Source organism: Vespula vulgaris, chromosome 3 (genome assembly GCF_905475345.1).
Source record: "Vespula vulgaris chromosome 3, iyVesVulg1.1, whole genome shotgun sequence".
NCBI lineage: Eukaryota > Metazoa > Arthropoda > Insecta > Hymenoptera > Vespidae > Vespula > Vespula vulgaris.
The window spans coordinates 5,708,642-5,730,133 of record NC_066588.1 but is presented as its reverse complement, the minus strand read 5'-3'; the positions used below and the strand labels follow the sequence as shown (position 1 = coordinate 5,730,133).

The window sequence follows — 21,492 nt, the reverse complement described above, 5'->3', positions numbered from 1 at the left end:
GGAGGGCGTTTGCTCCCTATTTTGGACCACCACCTCCTACTCCTCCTTTCTACCATCGCTATCACCCCTTTCTCCCATAACGTTACGAACGACGAAAACGAGGATCAAATGGACGGATGGAATTGTGGATGAAAAGAGAACGAACGAACCCATCGGTCGAGTCGAGTGCCTTCGCGTACTAGTCAATCCTTCCCAGGGTAAACAATCCCCGTCTCTCTTCGCACTCCTATCAATTACCCCGAACCCTCTTCTTACCCTCGAAAGAGAGTGCTCCGAAAACGCTTGCTAGCTCGAGCCACACCAATACCAGTACCATCACAATCATTCCTTTTACTTGGTGTTGGTTGGATACGTCGGTCGACGTGTTTTCGGCTCTCCTATGAATCCCTGCGAACTCTCTCGCCTCTGTTTGGTTCTGAACATCTAGGTGTATGTGTACATGTGGATGTGTGCGAGAGGAAGGAAGGAAATGGGAGAAGGTTCTCTTATTAATTGCGTCCGAGTGGAAGGTCTTCCGAACGCGCTCGTTTCACGGAAAAGCTCCTCTCCTAATAGCAACGGCTGCAACGTTCAGCTTAGCTCAGCGACATAAGATTGCAACGTGTTCCGATAAAATCCTATTAACTTTATCTGCATTCCACGCTCGGTGATCTAACAACGTACGTCGTGTGTTATGTGTATATTTACTACTTCTTCGCGCTCTCTCTCTCTCTCTCTCTCTCTCTCTCTCTCTCTCTCTCTCTCTCTCTCTCTCTCTTTCTCTCTTTTTTATCGTCAATTCGTTTTCCAACTCTACTGTCACAATGAGGTTTTGTATCTACGATGAGATTGATCAACGGACGAGTCTACGAATAAGACAAAGTTGTGAATCAACGATTCTTGTTGAATTAACATTCGATAGAAATTTTATGAAATTCACGTCGAGTGATAATCGACAAGTATCATTGATTCACTCTTTCGTTTTCTTAATCGTAAAAGTAAATGATTTTATTTTCCTCTTGTTTTTTAGAGTTAAGTAAATCTAATCAATTTTGATTTCTTTTTATCTCACTATGAAAAATCTTTCTGATATTTCTTATTTCTAATTAAAAATTACGTGTAACAAGGATCATTGACCAGGCGTGGGTAAATCGCTCTACCGACGATTTTCTCTTCACCTTAGATCTAGAAGTCGATGGACTAGCAGCGGGCCATTAACTGATCCATTCGTCGAACGAGCGACTGGGAAAAGTCGTTCCCTGCTTAATTCCAAGCTCGGAGTATACGATCGAGTCACCTTGTGGAGTAATTACGCCAGTTAACGCGACTATCGGATTTTCACTTGACCTAAGCCCAATATAGTCGTGTATCTCGACGAACCGTTCTTCGATATCGATTTCTACAACCGTTCGAGATATAGAAAAAAATAAGAAACGAGGATAGAAAATGGAGCAAACGAACTTTTTCGTTTGTCGTTTCTATTATAATTATAAATCTTTTAAGTATAAGAATAATCGCATTCTCTCGTAAAGAAAGAAAAGAAAAATCATCATAATAAATTAATAATTCTTTTACCCGTTCGTACGTAAATTATTTTAATACGTGCTTTCGTATTTGCTTAACGTAATATTATGAACAAATTGTGAACCAGATATGTATATCCAATGACGATAATTCATCGAAACCAACAATGTTCACCGTATTTACGAAGTCGCCTACTTCGTAATACTCGCGGTTTACGGGTACCTGGTTAACCAATGATGGTCGAAGCATGCTAACATCTCGTTTACGATCGAACATCCCTATCGGCACGTTTCATAAACGCCTGGACTGGCGTTTCTCTCTAGCGGTGCGGTGTGCTACGGTAGGGTGCGGTGCAGTGCGGTGCGGTGCGGTGTTCGCCTTTCCAAACGATCCACTCGACAGCCGTGACCCTCGGTGTGTCACGCGTTACGCGTTTACATGCTGCTACCCGCCGAGAGCTTGGCTCGACGACAAACGTGACGACAACAATCGAACTATTCCGAGTGCGAAGGGACTCCAAAGGAAAATGTGGACCTGCTAGGGACTAACCAGAGAGAGAGAGAGAGAGATTTGGAGCATATGCCACGTTTTGCTTGGATTTCCTATGCGTCTGCTGATCAAACATTCGAATCCTGTCATCTCATGGGTTTGTTAAGCTCTTGATCCTGGTATACAAAGTGGATATATATATATTCTTCGCAATCTCTTTTCGTACAATATTATTCTTTCCTTTTCTTCTTTTCTATTCTTCTTTTTTACAAAATTATTTTTCTCTCAAATTGTATTAATTTATAACAAATCTCTACCATTTCAATAAGAAGTAATTGATTAATACGATTTATGATGAACTTAGATCAGTTTAAGATAAAATCGATCTTGTTCGATCTTCAACTTTGAAACACAAAATAGACAGAGAAAGAGAAAGAGAAAGAGAGAAAGTGCAAGCCACGTTTCCCTTTAACAGTGTATACTGTAGCCGCGCTAACCGCACATAAATCCACATCGACCCTTCACCTCGGAACCGCGCGCAGTGATTTAAGCACTCGCCGGCTCGGCCTAATATGGTTTCCTAAGTAGAGGAGTGTCATCGAGCGTGTGATTCCCCGTAATGGTCTTTCGCTTTCCGAGCCGTTAAGCAACGTCGTCGTGCTTCGAGAATGTTGTGCGTCTTTATACATGTATGTGTGTTTGAGGCGCCAGTACGCGAGTTAAGACATCTTGCAAACGAAATGTCAACTCCTCGTGCTTTTTTGTCTCCTCTGAGGGATAACGCGTGCGTTTGATGTACCTAAGAAAATCCATCCAATGGATGGATCTCTCTTTTCCGGTATCTGATCTCTTTATAGTATCTTTTTGTTGAACCGTTCTACGAAAGTATCTCGAAAACATCGACTATTTTTCCCTTCAAACATCTTAATAAAATTTATTAAGAAAAAACGTACGATCTTTGAACGATCTTTTGAATATCGTATCATTATACATACAATCTTTTAATAGATAATTTTCGTTTGATACTTTTCATAAATAAATTTTTGTCATCGATCGTTATATAACTTTAAGAGAAGGAAAAAAGAAAGAAAAAGAGAAGAAAAGATATGTACATTCAAATAATCCAGCTTGTTGAAAATTCTAAGATCGACATTTGCTCCAGGGTTTCTCATATCGTCTCTCATGTTCGTCGACGATAAGAAAAGAAGAGAGAAGGAAAAAGAGAGCGAGCGAGCGAGCGAGCAAGAGAGAGAGAGAGAGAGAGAAGGAGAAAATAAAAAAGAAAGAATACTCACATTCTCGGGACGAGGATCGTGATCTCTTGGAAGAAGAGAAGGACTACTAGTAGTCAGCAGCAGCCATCGAAATCGTGTGAACGAGACGAGAAAAGGGAGATGATATCGATCGTTGTTCGTGAAAAGCGCAAATACAAGAGAGGGGATAGTGAAGGAGGAAAAAGAGGAGAAAAGCATCGGAACGTTTCGGTCTGCTGTCGTATAAAACACAGAAGGGATGCGTCACGTTTTCAACGAAAGATACCCGTTGGCGTTACGATCCCTCGATGCCCGAGGCTAACTCGAGTCTCTTCCTAGTCGAGCTTGCGAGCTTGCGAGAACCAGCACGCATAGTGCGTGCCGAACAATAACGTTTTTATAACCCAGCTTTTGGAACGTCGTGTTCGCGAGGGAGAAAAGTCTTCACAGAGTAGAACGGACGAGCCAGTAAATGCGAGCCCATAGTTTCTCTTCTCTTCGTGTAATATCATGTCATGGACACCTTTACACTTGTTGCGAGGGATATATTTACTTGCATGTAATAACGCGTGTGATGTGTATAAGGTATTTCGCACGTGAGAAGTATCGTAACAATTAACGTTATTTAATCTTTTTTTTTTATTTCTCCTCTATTAGTCCTATTTACTTTTTTTTATTTTTGTTCTCTTTAGTTTTTTCTATATTAATCCTTCGTTAGTCTTGAGGTTTAATCTCTCTTTTCTTCTTCTGGAATTGGAGATTCATTTTTATGTAATTTATTTATTAACGATATGTTAAAATGTCACTTTAGGATTATTTTTCATTTCTATGTCTATAATTGTATATTATGAGACACTTTGTATATAAAAGTATGTCAACTTATTTCTCTCTCTCGCGCGACAAATGGTATCTTTTAGAATGATGCCATGGGAAAGGCCTCCAAAAATTGTATCGAGACTGGTTCAACCAGACCCGATGACAACGCTGCTTCTCTGTTTCTCTCTCTCTCTCTCTCTCTCTCTCTCTCTCTCTCTCTGTTTCTCTCATCGATCCTAACGACCGACGTTCCTTCGAGCAGCACGTGCGACTTCTTCGAAGTACTTCTTGCGGCTGAAAGCGTTCTCCCGTGGCTTATATGTAGCACGTTCGCACACCCAACCCTGTTTAGCTTTTTGCTCCCACTCGGACTTTGATGGCAAAATGGAAGAAAGGAGCGATATCGTGTTTTGGAATTTACCCCTTTTTTCTCTACGATCTTTAAATCTATTTTTCTCGTCTCTTCGATGATATCTGATTTCTGTTTTTTTTTTGTATTCTTTTTGTTTTTTTTTATCCTTTTGGAATAATTCAATCGATATCGCGAATAGGATCATAGATCTTTCATCGAGATTTTTCAGCAGTTTCCCATCAATTACGCGACTTCAAAGATTTTTGCGAATTCAGGAAAGAAAAAGAAAAAAAAAGAACAAAAAATAATCAGTTCGAATGAAGGTACAAAATCGTTCATTATTTTCGTTCTCAAAAATAAAATAAGATTATCGATTTTCAAGAAGAGAAGAAAAATAGTAAAAGATAAGCAAATTAAATACCAAGTGACAAACACTCGAACGGTCGCGAACATTTCGATTTTTCAATATATATTCGAAGCATTACCAGCCACGTACCATTCAACGATGATGCGGTTCCCGATACGTTGAAAATAATCGAACACGCTTAATCGTTCGTGCGCGTAAGAGAATTAAGCTTATTACATGTGTGCATCGAGCGAAGCGCGCGAGATATTGGGACATTCATTTCCGTAGCACGTTTGATGCGTTTTATCGATGCGCGCGCTAAGCGTTTCCATAAACTACGTTTATTAAAAGTAATTCGATAGCTGGTGATTCGTAAATCGCGCGACATCGACGTGAAACGGGGAGAAACATCTATACCTGATAGCCTCTGAACTTTGTCCATTTTGTGGCGTGCGTGTGCACATATTCAAAACGATGATTCTGTAGTGTACTTTCAAAGAACGATCGAGATAACCGTTCGATAACCATTCTATTTATAAAGTCACTGTTATCAGAGCGTTGTAAAAGAAAATTATTTTTCTCTTCTCATTTTTCTTCATATATTACCGTATTTTCAAAAGATAAAATTATCTTCAATCGCATTTTGTTGTTTAATAATGACAACGAATGATTCGAATTTAATATATACTATTTTTTTTTGTGCATTTTAATTTCATCTTGAAAAGAAGAAAGAGACTTATCTGACGTTTAAATACAATTACAAATGACTGCAATTTTTTTTTATAGATTACTATTGCAAAAAAGAAAACGATCAAAAATGAGAAAGAATCCTATCGTTAATTTACTTTCTACCTTACGTTATAAGTCGATTATGAGTCGATATTGATATTCTTTCGGAGTAAAAGATATCATACAGTTTTAATCGCATACCTTATAATTATTCGCGAAGATCTATCAAATTCATGACAGAACGTTTTCGAAAATCCAAAAACAGGACAACCCCTTCCCATCGTTTGAAACTCGTTCGAACTTATCTCAAGAGAGACACGAACGGGTTAGGAAGATACAAACGTGACTAAACCGTATTTGCTCGGTTTAAATCAAGGCTGAAACTCGCTCCTTCTTAAGGGAAGAAGATAGGTACCTCGACGATCCCAGTCCGAAATGCGAGCGAACAAGCAAGCGCGCTATCTTCGAGCTCGAAAATGTTTGAGTCGTCTAAAAATCTTTTATCGCTCAGCGAGCAAACATCTGCCTCTCGTTGAAGTAGTCGGGAGAGTTTGTTTACGCGATGAAAAAGCACGGTTAAGTACGAGCTCGTACTTTGGCAAACTCGTGTTCTCCACACGAGAGAACGAAGATCGCAATCGCCAGTTTCGGTCCGGTCCAAGAGTAAAACGGACTCTATCGTCCGAGGAAAAACTAACCGGATGTTTCTGTTTTGGATTTTATTCTTTAAAAAAGAAAGAAAAAAGAAAGAAAGAAAGAGAGAAAAGAAAGAGATAAAAATAAAAGTACATGATCTCAACGAGAAGAAACAAAGTTTTATTGTTGCAAATATTCGTTGGTTTCGATATTCGAAAATGAAAAAAGAAAAATGCGCTTATATACATACGTACATGCATACATGCGTATATATATATATATATATATATATATATATATATATATATATATATATACATACATACATATTACGTGTATATATGTATGTATAGAAAAATATTCTTATCGAAAGTCGACGATCATAGAGATACGCGAAAAATCGAGAAGTGTCGTCTACTACTGTTACTAGCGACGAAAATTACGAGCGTTGAAAACGAATGAAATCTTTGCGCAATGTTCCTGAGAGACCATAGAAACGTACATAGGTAAAAAAAAAAACAAAATGGAAAAAAAAGAAGGGAGAAAAAGATAGAACTCGCAGTAGTGTTTATAAAGTCTTCGATATCAACGACGGCGTTTCGAAAGATAGGAAAGTCGAGATCTGATGCGAGCATTTCCGCGCGTTCGAGCTTCGCTTTTCGAGTTCTCTCGAGTTAGGAGATACGAACGAACGAATGAACGAACGAACAGACGAACGGACGAACGGACTCTTCCACGCTTTTACTAAACAGAGAAAGAAAGACAGAGAGAGAGAGAGAGAGAGAGAGAAAGATAGAGAAAGAGAGGAAAGTAACAAGGAGTGGAACAAGTGGAATCGGGACGATTCCCAGCGACTTTGGTTTTCGCCGATAAAAGAAAACGAGCAAAAGGAGAGGAGTGAGTTGCAAGGGGTTGGGAAAGAAAAACAAAAGGAAAAAGAAAAAGGGAGAGAAAGAGAAAGAAAGAAAGAAAGAGAGAGAGAGAGAGAGGAAGGGAGAAAGAGAGATAGAGGGTGGACGATCGGGGTTTTCGCTTCGTCGAGGGGTGGCTAAAAACAAAAAGCGAGAAAACAGAGAAAGAGAAAGAAATAGAGCGAAAAAGAGAGATGAAGAGAGAGAGAGAGAGAGAAAGAGAAAAGGAACGTTGGTGGTTTCGAGGTCTGCCTCTTTTAAGCGTGCCGTGCGAGCACCACCGTCTAGCAGGCTCCTCCTCCACCCGGTTAAACAAGCGACGTTTGCTCAATGTTTCAAACAAACCGAGCGGGCGAGACTTTATTTACAGTGAGTCGACGCATCGCGCCCCAGCGAGCTTTACAGGAGAAAGTCTAGTCGAGCCTGTTCGCTCGCCTGCTCGTAGTAAGCGCACTCTTCGCAAGCGACAACGTCAACGACGACGACGATGACGACGACGACGACGAAGACGACGACGACGATGATGACGACGACGACGACGACTACTCTTTGCCTACACCAACAACGACTACGTATTTCGCATGTGAATACGCAGAAGTTTATCCTTGCTTTTCGAGATCGTCGTCGTCTTCTCAGAGATCTGTAAACGACACTGTTTTAAAGCTCCAAATGCGTAGAATCGTCAATCATCGTTTTGTATCAAATCTTTTAATAATCTCGTTCAAGTTGCTTTTGTTTATTCGACTGAGAAACAATTATATCGAGTATTATGATAAGAAAAATCAAAACGTAGGAAGAGAGATTGTACTGGTGACATTAATAAACAGTATTTAGTAAGAAATATATTTTACAAATTGAACGATGAACTATGATGAATAGTACGAATTAATCTAGGATACAAATGAAACTATACGAGATGCATGAAGTTATATAGATGCATATAATCTATAAATTAATGAGCAGCTTTCAGATGAAACACAGAGTGTCAGAGAGAGAGAGACAGAGACGGAGAGAGAGAGAGAGAGAGTGAAAGAGAAAGAGAGAGAGAGCGAATATTCAAAGCAAATGGCGATTATATTCTGTATATCCTACGGCTTCGACGACGGCGAACTATCACTGATGTGGAAAGTGACGTCCGGCAAGCTCATGCACATACGCATTTATATAAAGCACAGAAACGAACGATGCATCTGTCCGAAAGCATAAGTGTGCATATGTGTGTGTGTGTATCATATCGCGAGATGGCTCTCTCTTAAGCCGGTTACCGGAAATATAGCTGCGCTGTGGCGCTAAGCGCATCATGGATTAATGATCGATTTGATCGTACTGCTTGCTAGAGAGAGAGAGAGAGAGAGAGAGAGAGAGAGAGAGAGAGAACTCTGACCTATTATTAATTACTATTTAGTACGGGATTCAAATTTATTTTATATTTCATCTTCTTCTTCAAATCGTTTATTTGAACAGAAAGAGAAAGAAAGATTATACGAAGAAAATCGATCTCCCGTCAAATTCAGCAGACTTGCAATGAGAGAGAAAGTAAGAGGAAATGTGTACTAAAATAGGAAGATATAGGGAAAGAGAGAGATGGAGATATTGGCATCCAGCCAAACGCCACGTTATCGTGCGCGTCGACGATGTCGGGTAAATGCAATAGGCAAACTTGATTTGAATTATGCCGCTGGGTCTGGTTCCGGAGAAAGGATGAGAGAAAGAGAGTGAAAGAGAGATGGAGAGAGAGAGAGAGAGAGAGAGAAAGAGAGAGAGAGATAAAGAGAAAGGGTAGGTAACCACTCTCGAGAGACAGACATCATAATATCCGCCGGGATATGATATTACGCGGATGGTACCTTGCAAAAGCGTTACGTAAACGTAGCCAAAGGCCGGCGACAAGCCGGGACTCGATTCGTCATTCGAGAAATGGTTCCGTGCACGGTTAATGGGCGATCGTAGGGCAAACAATGGCCGGCAGCATCGAGAGAGAACGCTCTCTCCTCGAGGTTTGCGAGTTGTTGGTTGAGAGAGCGTCTCTTAATGTCGTTTCATTCTTTAAATCTACCAGTACTCTTGCTCCATTCTCTTTTCTTTTTTCCCCTCTCACTCTCTTTTCAGAATATACTAGACGGTAGAATGGTTATAATCACTTTAAAAATATTTTCTATGAAACCTAAGAGAATAACTACTGAAAGATTAATTTATGGAAAAAGAAAAGGAGGGAAGGATTAGAAACGTTTATACGTCGGAAGGTTTGTTAAATAAATCTTTCTTTAAATATTTTACGATTTCAAATATATTTAAGACGTGGATTAAATAATTGTTAGATCACCCTATATATTTCATACATACATACATACATACATACACACACACACACACACACATACGGCCAATAGCGCAACTCGTTTCATCTCGTAAAGTTTATGCGTATATCCTTTTTCTTTCTTTTATTTTTCTTCTTTCTTTTTTACTATAATGTGCATAATACACATAGCTCCTCCCATGGAATGTCTATGTATATGTATGGGGTAATACATACATAAACGAAGCCGAATGTATTCCGCCCAATTATCTTCGCATCGGTGTGCCGACCTCATCCTTTCTTTCGTTCTTTTTTTCTTTCTTTCTTTCTTTCTTTCTTTCTCTTGTTCAGTTTATATTCCCTTACGTCCGTCTATCCCTACCCCTCTCTTTTTTTTTCTCTTCTCTCATTCGTCGAGCGATCTTTATCCTACTACCGACGTCGTAGAGCATTTGCATGGAACGCATTCATATGAAATCGAGCATTCTTTCAAACTCGACTTCTCTCTCTCTCTCTCTCTCTCTCTCTCTTCTCCCTACTATGTGTAGTAGATTTTGTCATAGTCCTCTCGTGTAGGATGTCTTTCCAGCCGAGAAGTTGAAGTACCATGGCGAATCCCTGCCGAGGACACTCGGGATGTGGCCTGCGTTAGAGGAAATTGGTTCCGGTAATGACGGCCACAAGCAACCCCTTCTCTCACTCTCTCTCTCTCTCTCTCTCTCTCTCTCTCTCCCTCTCTTCTTGTAAAGACGATGATATTAAGTTGCTTCAATGTGTCGACCACTGTGCATGATGTACCTATTATTATTTTTTTTTTTATAATTCTTTATCTATCTTTCTCCCTTCCTCTCTTTCTTATTCTCTCTATTAAAACCTAAAATATAAATTCTTTCAACACACGTGCATCATTTTTGTTTAGTTTAAATATTTAATTAAAATGACTGGCATAATATATATATATATTTATTTATTTTTAAATTGTTAATAAAGTAAGGGTTACATTTTACAAGAAATAATTTCTTTTAAAAAAGAAAGATATCTTAACGAGTGATCTTTTTTCCTTGAAGAGACGAGAAAGAAAGATAGTCTAAGAGAAAGAGAAAGAGAAACGAACGACAAGAACGACGTTGTCTTTTCATCGAAACATGTTTCGAAATGCGAGCGGAAATAGGAACGGAAATGGCGAGTATGCTCGTCACGGACTGCCGTGTGCGCCTACAGAAATGATATGCAAACGTAATCCGACGTATCCCAGAACGTCGTCGTCGACGTTCTATACCAGCATCCACCACCTTCTCCTCATTCTTTCGTCGTTCTTGGTACACGTCCGGCGCATCTAAGACGCATTATGACGTGTTTGGCATCGATCTTGTCGCGCTCGCGAAGCCGTTGTCATACCAAACGACAAAGTGGATATCGGAAAGTGTTAATTGAAAGCGAGAAAGGAAAGAGAACTGATCGATCGAGAAGGGTAATGTTCTTCCTACGCGTCTACCTTCGATGAAAATGAGAGAAAGAAAGAGAAAGAGAAGAAAAGAGAAAGAGAGAAAGAGAGAGAGAGAGAGAGAGACTCGTGAAATTGATCTGCGTTCCATGATAGATCGCAAAGCCGAGGATTATTTTTCAATTTCGCGGATGGGGGAGGAGAATATATAAGACTCCTCCTCGCCTAGCTACTGGATACGTTTGATTTAAATATTTCAAGGTGGAGGAAACGATATTTGATCGTAGAACGTGATGTATCGCGTGGAATGCCGTCGTATATGCACCGTTTGGCGAGCTTCGCGAGAATCGCGTCGCCTAGATTAAACGCGAATGCATTCCCTACTGTAGTCGCTCTCTCTTCCTCTTTCTCTCTCTCTCTCTCTTTTTCTCTCTCTCTGTGTCTTTCTCTCCCACTTTTGGTAGTCTCTATAAAAAACCGATGAAAGGAATGCATGTCGCGTTAATATTATTTGCGAGAAAACTGTCAATTTCACTACTAATGTGATACCTTCGTTTGAACTTAAATCTCTCCATGATTATCGTCTGTAACTTATAACCTTTTTCATTCATAAAAACAAATAGTTACATTTTGTTCGTAAGAAGCTTCTTAGTTATCGACGAATCAATATGATATTATTGTCAATAATTTTTATATTGTTTCGCAAGCTTTCTCTCCGATTCATTCGCAATAAATTTGTGGAATGAATTGTCAGAAAGAAGAGAAAAATCGTTTCAACCAATTCGATCTTCTTCGGCAAATATTTACAATTTAATTTGGAGAAAAATAAGAAATAAGAGAGATAAAGAGAGATAAGCAGACAGATAGATAGACACAGAGAAAGAGAGAGAGAGAGAGAGAGAGACATATAAGGTCAAAGAGAATAAATTTGCAAGCATCGTCTTATCTAAATCCAAGCTGTCTCTATCTCTCTCTCTCTCTCTCTCTCTCTCTCTCTCGAGTCGCATTCGCAAAGGAGTAGCGCGATCTCGCGATGCGCGAGATCTCGTGCGGCACGAAAGGCAAAGCACGGCAGCAATACGGTGCACGTGCACCCCTCAAACGCAGAAACTCGCAGTAAAGCCCTTCCTCTCGAAGAATTTGTAGCTCGTAGATCTCGGAAAGCGCGCGCGGTCTTCCGCATATACGCAGGCCACGAGACGATCGTGTTTGAAAGAGCGGAGAAGTGCCTATTGAGAATGAGAGAGATAGATAACAGACAGAAGGAAGTAGAGTGTTTATGTCACGAACGAACCAACGAACGAACGAATGAACGAACGAACGAACGAACGAACGAATGAACGAACGAACGAACGAATGAATGAATGAATGAACGAAGCCATCTAGGATATCTGCAAACATCGGAAGAATGCTATCGTCGTCGTTCTCCTGCTGTTATTGCTGCTGCTACTGCTACTACTGCTGCTGCTGCTGCTGCTGCTGCTATTCCATGTCATCGTGATCTCACAAAGCAGACCAGGGCTAAAAGGGAGATGAGAGAGAACGATAAGAATTACGGAGAAAAAGGAAAGAAATAGATTCAAAGGAGGGTCGACCTTTCGTTGTATGACGCATTGCGTCTGAAGTAGCCCTCCTGACGGTGTTCTTTTCTCCAATACAACGATAGCGATATATATATATATATATATATATATATATATTCGTGTATTCATACGTGTGGCTGTATGTGTATGAGTTGGCAGGAAAGGAAAGTAGGAAGGAAGGAAGGAAGGAAGGAAGGAAGGATCAGAGTCCTCGTGAAGCACAGCAGGCAGCGACGTTTTCTGTTTAAACGACATCAAAGGACCTGTCGCGAATTTTCTCCTCCGGGCTCTCGCGTGTGGACATGCCTTCGGTCCTCCTCTTCCTCCTCCTTTCTCCTTCTTCTTCTCTCTCACTTCTACTATACTACGCTCCTTCCATCTATCCATCCATCCATCCATCCATCCATCCTTCTTCCTTCCTTCCTTCCTATGCGTACATTTATGAGAACTCGCTGTTGGGACATGAGAGAGACAGAGAGAGAGAGAGAGAGAGAGAGAGAGAGAGAGAGCGAAAGAGAGTGAACGTTCCAAAGGGTAGTTCCAGAGTTCCAGTAGCCCGAAGAGTTTGGCCCATCAAAGAATGGTTGAACGTCGCCGCCACTGGCTTGGTTGCCTCTCCACAAGACTAGGTACTAAAAGGGTAAGCGTTCTCTATAGTTAGAGAGAGAGAGAGAGAGAGAGAGATTTTAGGGTATATTCTTGCTGTAGACGAAGAGAGAAAGGTAGAAAGGGGATAAAACAACTTCTCCATACATCTTCTACCCTTTCTCTTCCTTCGTGATAGGCGAAGACCAAAGTAAGCTGTATTTTCGAGTACTGTCTGTGAATTCGTATATCTATGTGTGTACGTGTGCACGCGCGTGTGTATGTGTGTAGGGTAGATAAGTGTATCAACGGTAGCCGACGCGACGTATCGAGGATATAATTAAACTTCCTTCCGATCGCTCTCGTGGGCTGCATACGAGCGCCAGAAGGGTAGTTTCGAGAGAGCTCGAGTGCTTCTATGATTTCTTGGCAATAAGAGGGACGCGCGCTGGTTACGTGCGATCTGCTGTCCCGTAGAAAGTTACTTACTGCTTTTCGAGTTCGTTCTCTTTATCACTCTCACTTTCACTTTCTCTCTATCTCTCTTTCTCTCTCTCTCTTTCTATCTCTATCTATCTATATATCTATCTATCTATCTCTTTCTTTCCTTCCCTCTCTCTCTCTCTATCTCTTCCTCTCGTTCTATCTCCCTTTCGTGAATTAGAAGACGAGAATGAGTGGAAAAGTAGAGTTGAGTTGATACGAAAGTCATGTACGTTTTCCATTATATTTTTATTATTCCCTCAAACAGTTATATACTATATTATATATTTATTCTACGGATAAACATTATATATCGACAATTTATTGTTATAAAATTAGTTTTTATTTTTATCGTTGAGTTATCGATACATGCTCATTCATATTAATTTAAATCTTTTATTTATTCGATGAAAATTATACCGAATTACGAATTTTTTGAACCAGATAAAAATTCACTTAAATTCACAGAAAAAAATTTCCACTCTCGGTCAAGTTCTCGTTTGATAGAAAGAAAGAATAGATACTTGATCTGATTCCACAGACCCTTTTTTTACGAGCGATCACGAATCCACGTCGAAATCGTGGATGCATCTGCTTCGGTGTTGAGCTTAAATTCCATTAGGTTAAATAAGTTAAACTCTACGTAGTGGCCGTTTCGACGGGCGTGGACGTACAAATAGGATGGTAGAAAAGAAGAACGAGAGTTCTTTGATCTTATCCAGAATTCACAAGCCGAGCCCGAGCTTGTACAAACCACTTGCCTCGATTGCAGACGATTATCATGAAAAAAGCTGCCGATTTTTCTGCTTAATTGAGAATAAAAAATATGATCATTTTTTAAATAAAACGATTCAGAATGAAACGTTTAATAAATTGGTAATAAGAAATACGATAGAATAATTTCGAAAATAAAACGATTTCGACAAAATGTTTAATTAAAATTGCTATGTATACATATATATATATATATACATACACATATTGTAATAATAATAATGATATATATATCATCGTTATTATTGTTATTATATCTCATATACATACTTATAGCATATTTTATATCTTATAATCGGCACATTAATATTTATTTAAATTTAAGATACTTATAGGCTCACCCTGTATAAATAATCGAAAATTTTCCGCTACATTTAAAATACGACCAAGAGGAAGATTCATCGTAACGCGTTCTAGACGATTTAACGTGAGCGGGAAGTCGATGATAGAAAAGTTCATTTGTGACGTGGAATGTCGTTCTCACGTAACGCACGTGCGGCTAGCCCCTTTAAAGTCGCGTCGGCTTTCCCCAAAAGACGCGGCTGGAAAGCGATGTGTACGCGTCGTACGCTCGCTTACCCTGTGACCACGAACATCTCTCTCTCTCGCTCTCTCTTTCTACGCGTTTCGAATAGTTCTTCTTTCTACGAAACACTTGGCTAAGCTGTGCTTCCAGCTTGCAAACTAATTTTTCCCTCAAAAATTCCAACCATTTTCTATCCTCTTCCCTTGACGACCCTTCTTGAAAAGCTATTAGAGAGGAAGAGAGAGGGAGAAAAATGTGTTTGTCACTTTCATTCTCTTAAATTGAAAAAGAAAAGAAATGCAAAAAAAAAAAAAGATTTAATGTAACGTCGTCGAGTTTTGGTGTTTCTCTTTGAAAAAGAAAAAAAACGAAGGAAAAGAAAAGAAAAAGAATATGCGAGTATCAGTACATTTTTCTCGGTACATATTTTCAGAATTACAAATAGAAACGTGGTTTCCCGTAATCTACCACCGCATCTTTCACCTTGCATTTGCATCTATACGTGTTTCGAAAGACGCAAGCGCACTATGGGAGTTTACCACATGCACATATTTTACTAGTACTTATGTACGTTGCTGAGTTGCGTGAAAAGCTCTTCGTTGGGTGCATATATTTTTCAACGAGTATCCGTTTACACGTGCTGTTAAAATATCGTTGAATTCAGACAATTTGATGTCAGTACGTTCGTACGTTTTTAATGAGTTCATTAGGTTATCATTTTTCTCTCTTTCTCTTTCTCCGTCTCTCTTGTTATACATTTTCGTTTAACAATTCGTAGGAGAAAAATTCGTACATTATATATCTATGTACCTGTTGCTGGTTGCTTGAGATCGATAAGAGATCGAAATAAAATAGTCCTTTCGTTCGGTCTATCGACATTTTTTTTCTCCATCGCTCGTTTATCTCCTTCACGACAATATATCCTTTGACTTTTATAGAAAAATACCGCGAGAACACGGTAAAGGAGCTTGGGCTTTTAACGTACAAAGCATATTTTCTGCGGAGAAAAATATGTATTGCCTTCGAACGGGCGAAGCCTGTATGTAGTACACAACATATACCAAGATTCCTTTGTTTTAAACAAAGAACAAAAGAAAAGAAAAATAAAGGGAAAGAAAACACCTCGATGACTCATTCCTTCGTGAAAAAAACGTTGATTGAGATCAAACTCGATCCTCGATAACTTCGATTAGTTATAGTTCAATCGTTCGAAACGCTTTTCCGTGCTACTAGTCAACAAGTTTGGTAGAAACGGATAAACGTATGTTCGAACGAAAATAATTGGACTCAAACGATTTCTCTTTCACGAAACACAATTCGAGGAATGGAAAAAAAAAGAAAAAAATAAAAACACTAGGATCGTCGAGAAATAATGTCAGTAACGAGTCCTCAACAATTGCTTCGTGCAAATCGTATATTCTATCTTCGGAATTCCACTCCACGGTCCATTGCTTTAATTGATTTCAAACTTCAAATACGTTTATATTTTCCCAAATAATCAAAAAACAAATGCGGTCTGAATGTATCGTCGTATAACACGATTTCCTTTGAATTAGAAAATAAAAATAAGAGAGGAACGGAAAATAAAATGAAACAAAATATTAAATTAACACTTCGACCGTTTCAAAGGAGAGCTACCATAGAGTCAAACACTTCCACGAGCAACATGCGATTTACGAACGTTTCTACTCGATGATAGAAAAAACAAAAGAAAAACAGAAAAAGGGAAGAAAAAAGGTGGAAGAAAACGAAGAGCGAGTAAAACAAAAAAGAGAGAAAAGGGAGCGGGGGTAAAAAAAAAAGCAAGTAAAAACGAAAAGAAAACTCACAAGCTCTTTTAAAAGAGTATCTCGTAAATACAGTACAGTTTTCTCGACGCGCAACAGGGAAATCAAGGATGTGTGAGTGTTCGTCTGACAGGCAACGTCGATATTGGAAGGGGTGAGTTTTTAGTTGTCGCGGCCTCCGCTAGTCGGCGCTCGCTCTCGAGGGTTGCATAGCCGTGGGCAAAGGGAGAAGGAAGAAAGGTAGGTAGGTAGGTAGGTAGATAGGTAGGTAGATAGAGATAGAAAGCCGTAGAGCCGTAGAGGGTAGTAGTAGGATCCGATCCGGTAGGCAAGGGTCGACGTCTGCGCGTGCGTCCTAAGTGCGCGCGCGCGCTTCTACAGAGCACCGTGGTGGGGACGCTCAGTGTCAGTTCGTGCCGGGCGTTGCGGCGCAGTCAGTGGCCCCTTCAGTCTTTGATCCGCAACTGTCGCGGGTGTGCGCGCGACGTTACTCGAAAGGCCGACGTTAACTCTGAACGACAGAAAAGTGTTAGAGTGAGAGAAGGAGAGAGATAGAGAGATAGAAAGAGAGAGAGAAAGAAGACCGAAATAGAGAAGTTCAACAGCTTCCAAAGAGAATTTCCATTATTTATTATCGTTGATTCGTGGTGCGGAGACCTACTTTTTTTATCACTATCCTTTTTAAGGGTTGAAATATATAGTTGGAGATAGGTAGATAAATAGAGAGAGAGAGAGAGAGAGAGAAATGTGCTTTGAGTGACTTGGAATGGTCCCTCCTTGTTTTGAAATTCTTCGTGATAAGGAAGATAAGATCGACGTGTTTCGCCAATTTTAATCATCGATCTTTTTCTTCGTGGATGTTAACGGAGAAGAGATAATTGATCGTCCCTACGATTCGAAAGTCATTTTTTGGTTAATATGTGAAATTGTTCTTAGGATTTATCCAAGTTCCGTCGAGTGATCGATAGCAGTCTCTGTGAGAGTGAATCGAAATTGAGTGTGTCAAAGTTTTTCTCATCATCGACGTTCGTGTCACGGCGCAAAGTTGAGGAATTCGATATAAAGGATATTGTCGCGTTAGCAGAATTATTGATAATATTAATAATAACAATAATAATAGTAATAATAATAATAAAAATATTGATACGAAGAGAGTAGAAAGAAGAGAAAAAGAGGAAACGAAGAATCAAGATTCTCCAGTTTAAACTTACGAAGGAATTCCGAGGAAATAAAGGCGTCCCTACGGAAGAAGGGACAGTGCTCGCGGCGGGGAGTTGAACTTTCTCGCTCTGTGTTGACAGATCGATAGGAAAGTTTGCTTACGCGAATTTCCGCGTCGTGTCCGTCGCCGTACAAACTCTGTGTCTCGGTCTCTCATCTGTGTACGCGTTTTACTATCTTGTTTTTCTCGTTAACAACAACGTCGTGTTTAGGAGCGAATACACGAGTATCCTTAGAAAGAGAATCTTGAAAGTATCCGAAAGACGATTGAAAGATTATCGTAAGAAAAAGAAGAAGAAGAGAAAGAAGAAGAAGAAGAAGAAGGAGAAGGAGGAGGAGGAGGAAAGTAGGAGTGATAGAAGATCAAAGAGGTAGCGAAAGCAGCAACGACGGTGATAGATGCCAATCGCAGCAGCCAATCGGAAAATCTGACGGCTCGTCGTCGAGCCGGTCATAGTCGAGGCAGTCTGTCGTTCTCGTTGCCATCGCGCGAATATCTAGTAGAATATAGAAATCGAAAGGAGGATAAGAAACATAAAGATCAGGAGAAACATTATCAACAACAACAACAACAACAACAACAACATCATCAACATCAATACCAGCAACGTAATCAACGACTCAGCGAAGATCACCGGGGCTCTTCTTGCCCCAGACTCGTCGAGGAGAGTCGAGGGAAGTGTGCAACGGTGAAGGGTAACGGTGGATTTGGTGATTACTCCGCTGCCGGAGAGTTTGAAGTCTGGGGTGAAGAACGCGTTGCGACGGATGGTGGTGGTGTTGTTGTAGGGGGAGGGGGTGGTGGAGGGGTGTCGTCGACGACGACGACGGCGAAACCGCCTTCGCGGCAGCAACGATGCGAAGGCGGTTCTGCCCTGAGACCGTTGCTCCACGTCGCTCATTGTGAGCTTCATTCGCCACGCGAGGCCGAGCTCCTCAGGTTGGATCACCTCGAGGCGCTCGAGCACAAGTCCTCGCTCGAACACGACGCCTACTCGATGATGGATAATTTTCACAGCCCGGTACCACCTCCGTTACCACGACGTCACGTCCGGTAAGATTACACCACCAGTTATAACACCACGTTATATATTCGTTTGTAATATCAATGCTTACTTCCGCGTCTACAATCTTCTTCCCCCAAGATAGATAGTCACGTTTTATAGACTCGTCCGATATCATCTCCTTCTATTTCCTATTTATCTTTAAATTGCCATGATTTTTTACAATTACTTTCATCACTACCGATCATTTCGGGAAAGAATAAAGAATGCATTCAACTTTTCTGACGAAAGTCGCTTTAAATGCGATTGAACCTTCGAAGGATTTCTTTAAGAAATAAATAAAGAAAGAAGGAAAGAACGAAATGAAAGAAAAGGAAAAGGAAAATACGAGAACAATATTTGTTCTTTCTTTTCTATTCTTCATAGGCACGCTCGCCATTAAATTCGAATTCGATGCATTTCGAACACGCAAACTAGTTCAAGCTGAGCGACATCGAGTGACACCGGATGCGTGTGTGACTAGTACCTACCTACCTACCTACTACCTACATACCTCCCGAAATCATTGATCGGTTTGCTCGCACGGAAATTCGAACAAAAGGGAACTTTTCCATGTTTTCAAATTTCTGCTCTCGTAATTTCAACTCTTCGTATTTTAAGACACGATCGTCCGTAGATTGAAAAAAAGAAAGAATGTAAGTAATTTCAAATCCGTTAACTTCCGTTAATAATTCTCCTAAATATTACCATAAATATCGTCTAATACACCTATGAACGATGCATATATTCCAACGATAATCTTCCTTCAAGAGGGCTATCAATTATTTTCACGTTCTACCGTCGCTGCCGGCGGCTCATTTCGAAAGCACTAATTAGAGCATCTAAAGCGCGTTAGTGGTTAGCTTCCTTATATCGTTCCTTCCTCGTCTCTCATTTACAAAGATCTTGAAAGAGAAAATGATCTAGAAAAGTGAAGAGAAGAGAGAGAGAGAGAGAGAGAGAAAGAGAAAGACAAACAAACACGAATTTACTCTTAAGTAGATTCAGGAAAATAATGAATTCCATCTATATAAAGTAGCAAGATAATTTTAACGAATCCAACAATATAATTCAAACATATCGATATCTTCATGACTATCACATCGAACGTTGATTGATTTTGACGTGTTCTCGAACGAGCGAGGATCGTCATTAGCCCCATCCCTCGAGCGTGAAGCTTCGAATCGAGCTCCACTTGGAAGCATAGAAGTACTTACCTATATCGGTTCTCTTGAAGCTGCCAAGTCTCTCTCTCTCTCTCTCTTTTTCTCTCTCTTTTTCTCTTCTACGCATATACACCCTACTTATATATATATATATATATATATATATATATATATATATATATATATACACGCGTGTGCACGGAAACGATTGCGTTCCTCGTCTCTCGCAGATGCACATACACCGAAGGTTCGCCTTCCCTTTATGCTCGATAATCTAAAGTGCCAAACAGAGCGGCGCGTATTCCGACACTGCAAACACGAAACATCCGATGCAATCTGTGCGCTTCTACGTTCGCTTGGAACGCAATGGCAGTAACAGCAACAGCACCAGTAGCTGCAGCAATAGCAGCAGTAGCAATCACATTGCCCACAGCAGTTGCAATTGCAACACAGCAAGGTAGATGCATTCGTAGCGTGCTCATCATGCGTCTCAAGAGCAACCGGCGTGTATATCTAAGATGATCGATGCTCACGCATCGAGGACACCACTGTACATGAGGTCGTTACATAATCTAATTCCAGACGGAGAGAATGATTTGTTGATTTAACTAAACAAGAAAATTGAGATTGTTTTTGTTCCGATCTTCTCAGTATCTTTACTCGTTTATATCGAAATACAATGTAAATTAATATTTGATTAACTATTTGTGAGTTGCATCAAAATTTTTGTTATATACGTATTATTTCTTATTTCTTATTTATAGATGATAAGATCGTTTAATTATGACTTTATCCAAGATGGATACATACCGTAAATCGCTCGAAAAAATATTAATCGACAATAATTAATGAAAATTATTTATTTTGCAATATAATGATATAAAAAATTTTATAGGAAGATAGAGTAAACTCATTCTGAAATGCTTGAAATTTCGAAATACGTCGAATGGCAGTAATAAATTTTACCGAAGACGGCGACTGCTGCTGCCACGTCAACGACGAAGACGACGTTGGAGGCACATCCTCCTCCTGCTCCTCCTCCTCCTCCTCCTCCTCCACCTCCACCTCCTCCTCCTACTCCTTCTCCTCCTCCTCTTCCGCCTCTTCCTCCACCAACTTCTCTTGGCGCACGTCGCGAGAGCGCAAGACGATCGATATGCACGCACCATGCGAAACGTGTACGTGAGAAAGGGCAAAACCAGTCCCGGTATGAGTTTACCAGTAACGTATCGTACAAGAGACGAACGTAGTGACACGAGAGTATCTTATAAGATGTATAAGAAACGATGAGTTAAGGGTAGAACGAAGAGAATAAAAAAAAAGTGAGAAAAATAAGAAAAGACGAGTACGAGTAAAAACGAGATAAGCAGTCAAGGCCAGCTTCACGTTTCGTGGTGAACGAAACGTACCCCCTGGCTATGCATCACCCTGTCCTAAAGCTACCCCCTTACTGACAACGGTCCATCTCTCTCTCTCTCTCTCTCTCTCTCTCTCTCTCTCTCTCTCTCTCTCTCTCTCTATCCTTTTCTCTGTATTGTACTATACTCAC

At 40.2% G+C, this 21,492-nt stretch overlaps 1 protein-coding gene across 7 annotated transcripts in view; it reads left to right on the top strand.

Moving 5' to 3' along the window:
- Positions 1-21,492, top strand: part of LOC127062823 (teneurin-a) — a 473,231-nt gene that overhangs the window by 369,943 nt on the left and 81,796 nt on the right. The window contains exon 1 of one of the 7 annotated variants that reach the window (XM_050991647.1): positions 16,846-18,788. The exons of the other annotated variants lie outside the window; for them this stretch is intronic. Within the exon in view, the coding sequence (XP_050847604.1) occupies positions 18,733-18,788 (56 nt within the window). The 5' untranslated portion in view covers positions 16,846-18,732. Of the gene's footprint in view, positions 1-16,845; positions 18,789-21,492 lie in introns of those variants that run through there. 7 annotated transcript variants of the gene reach the window in all.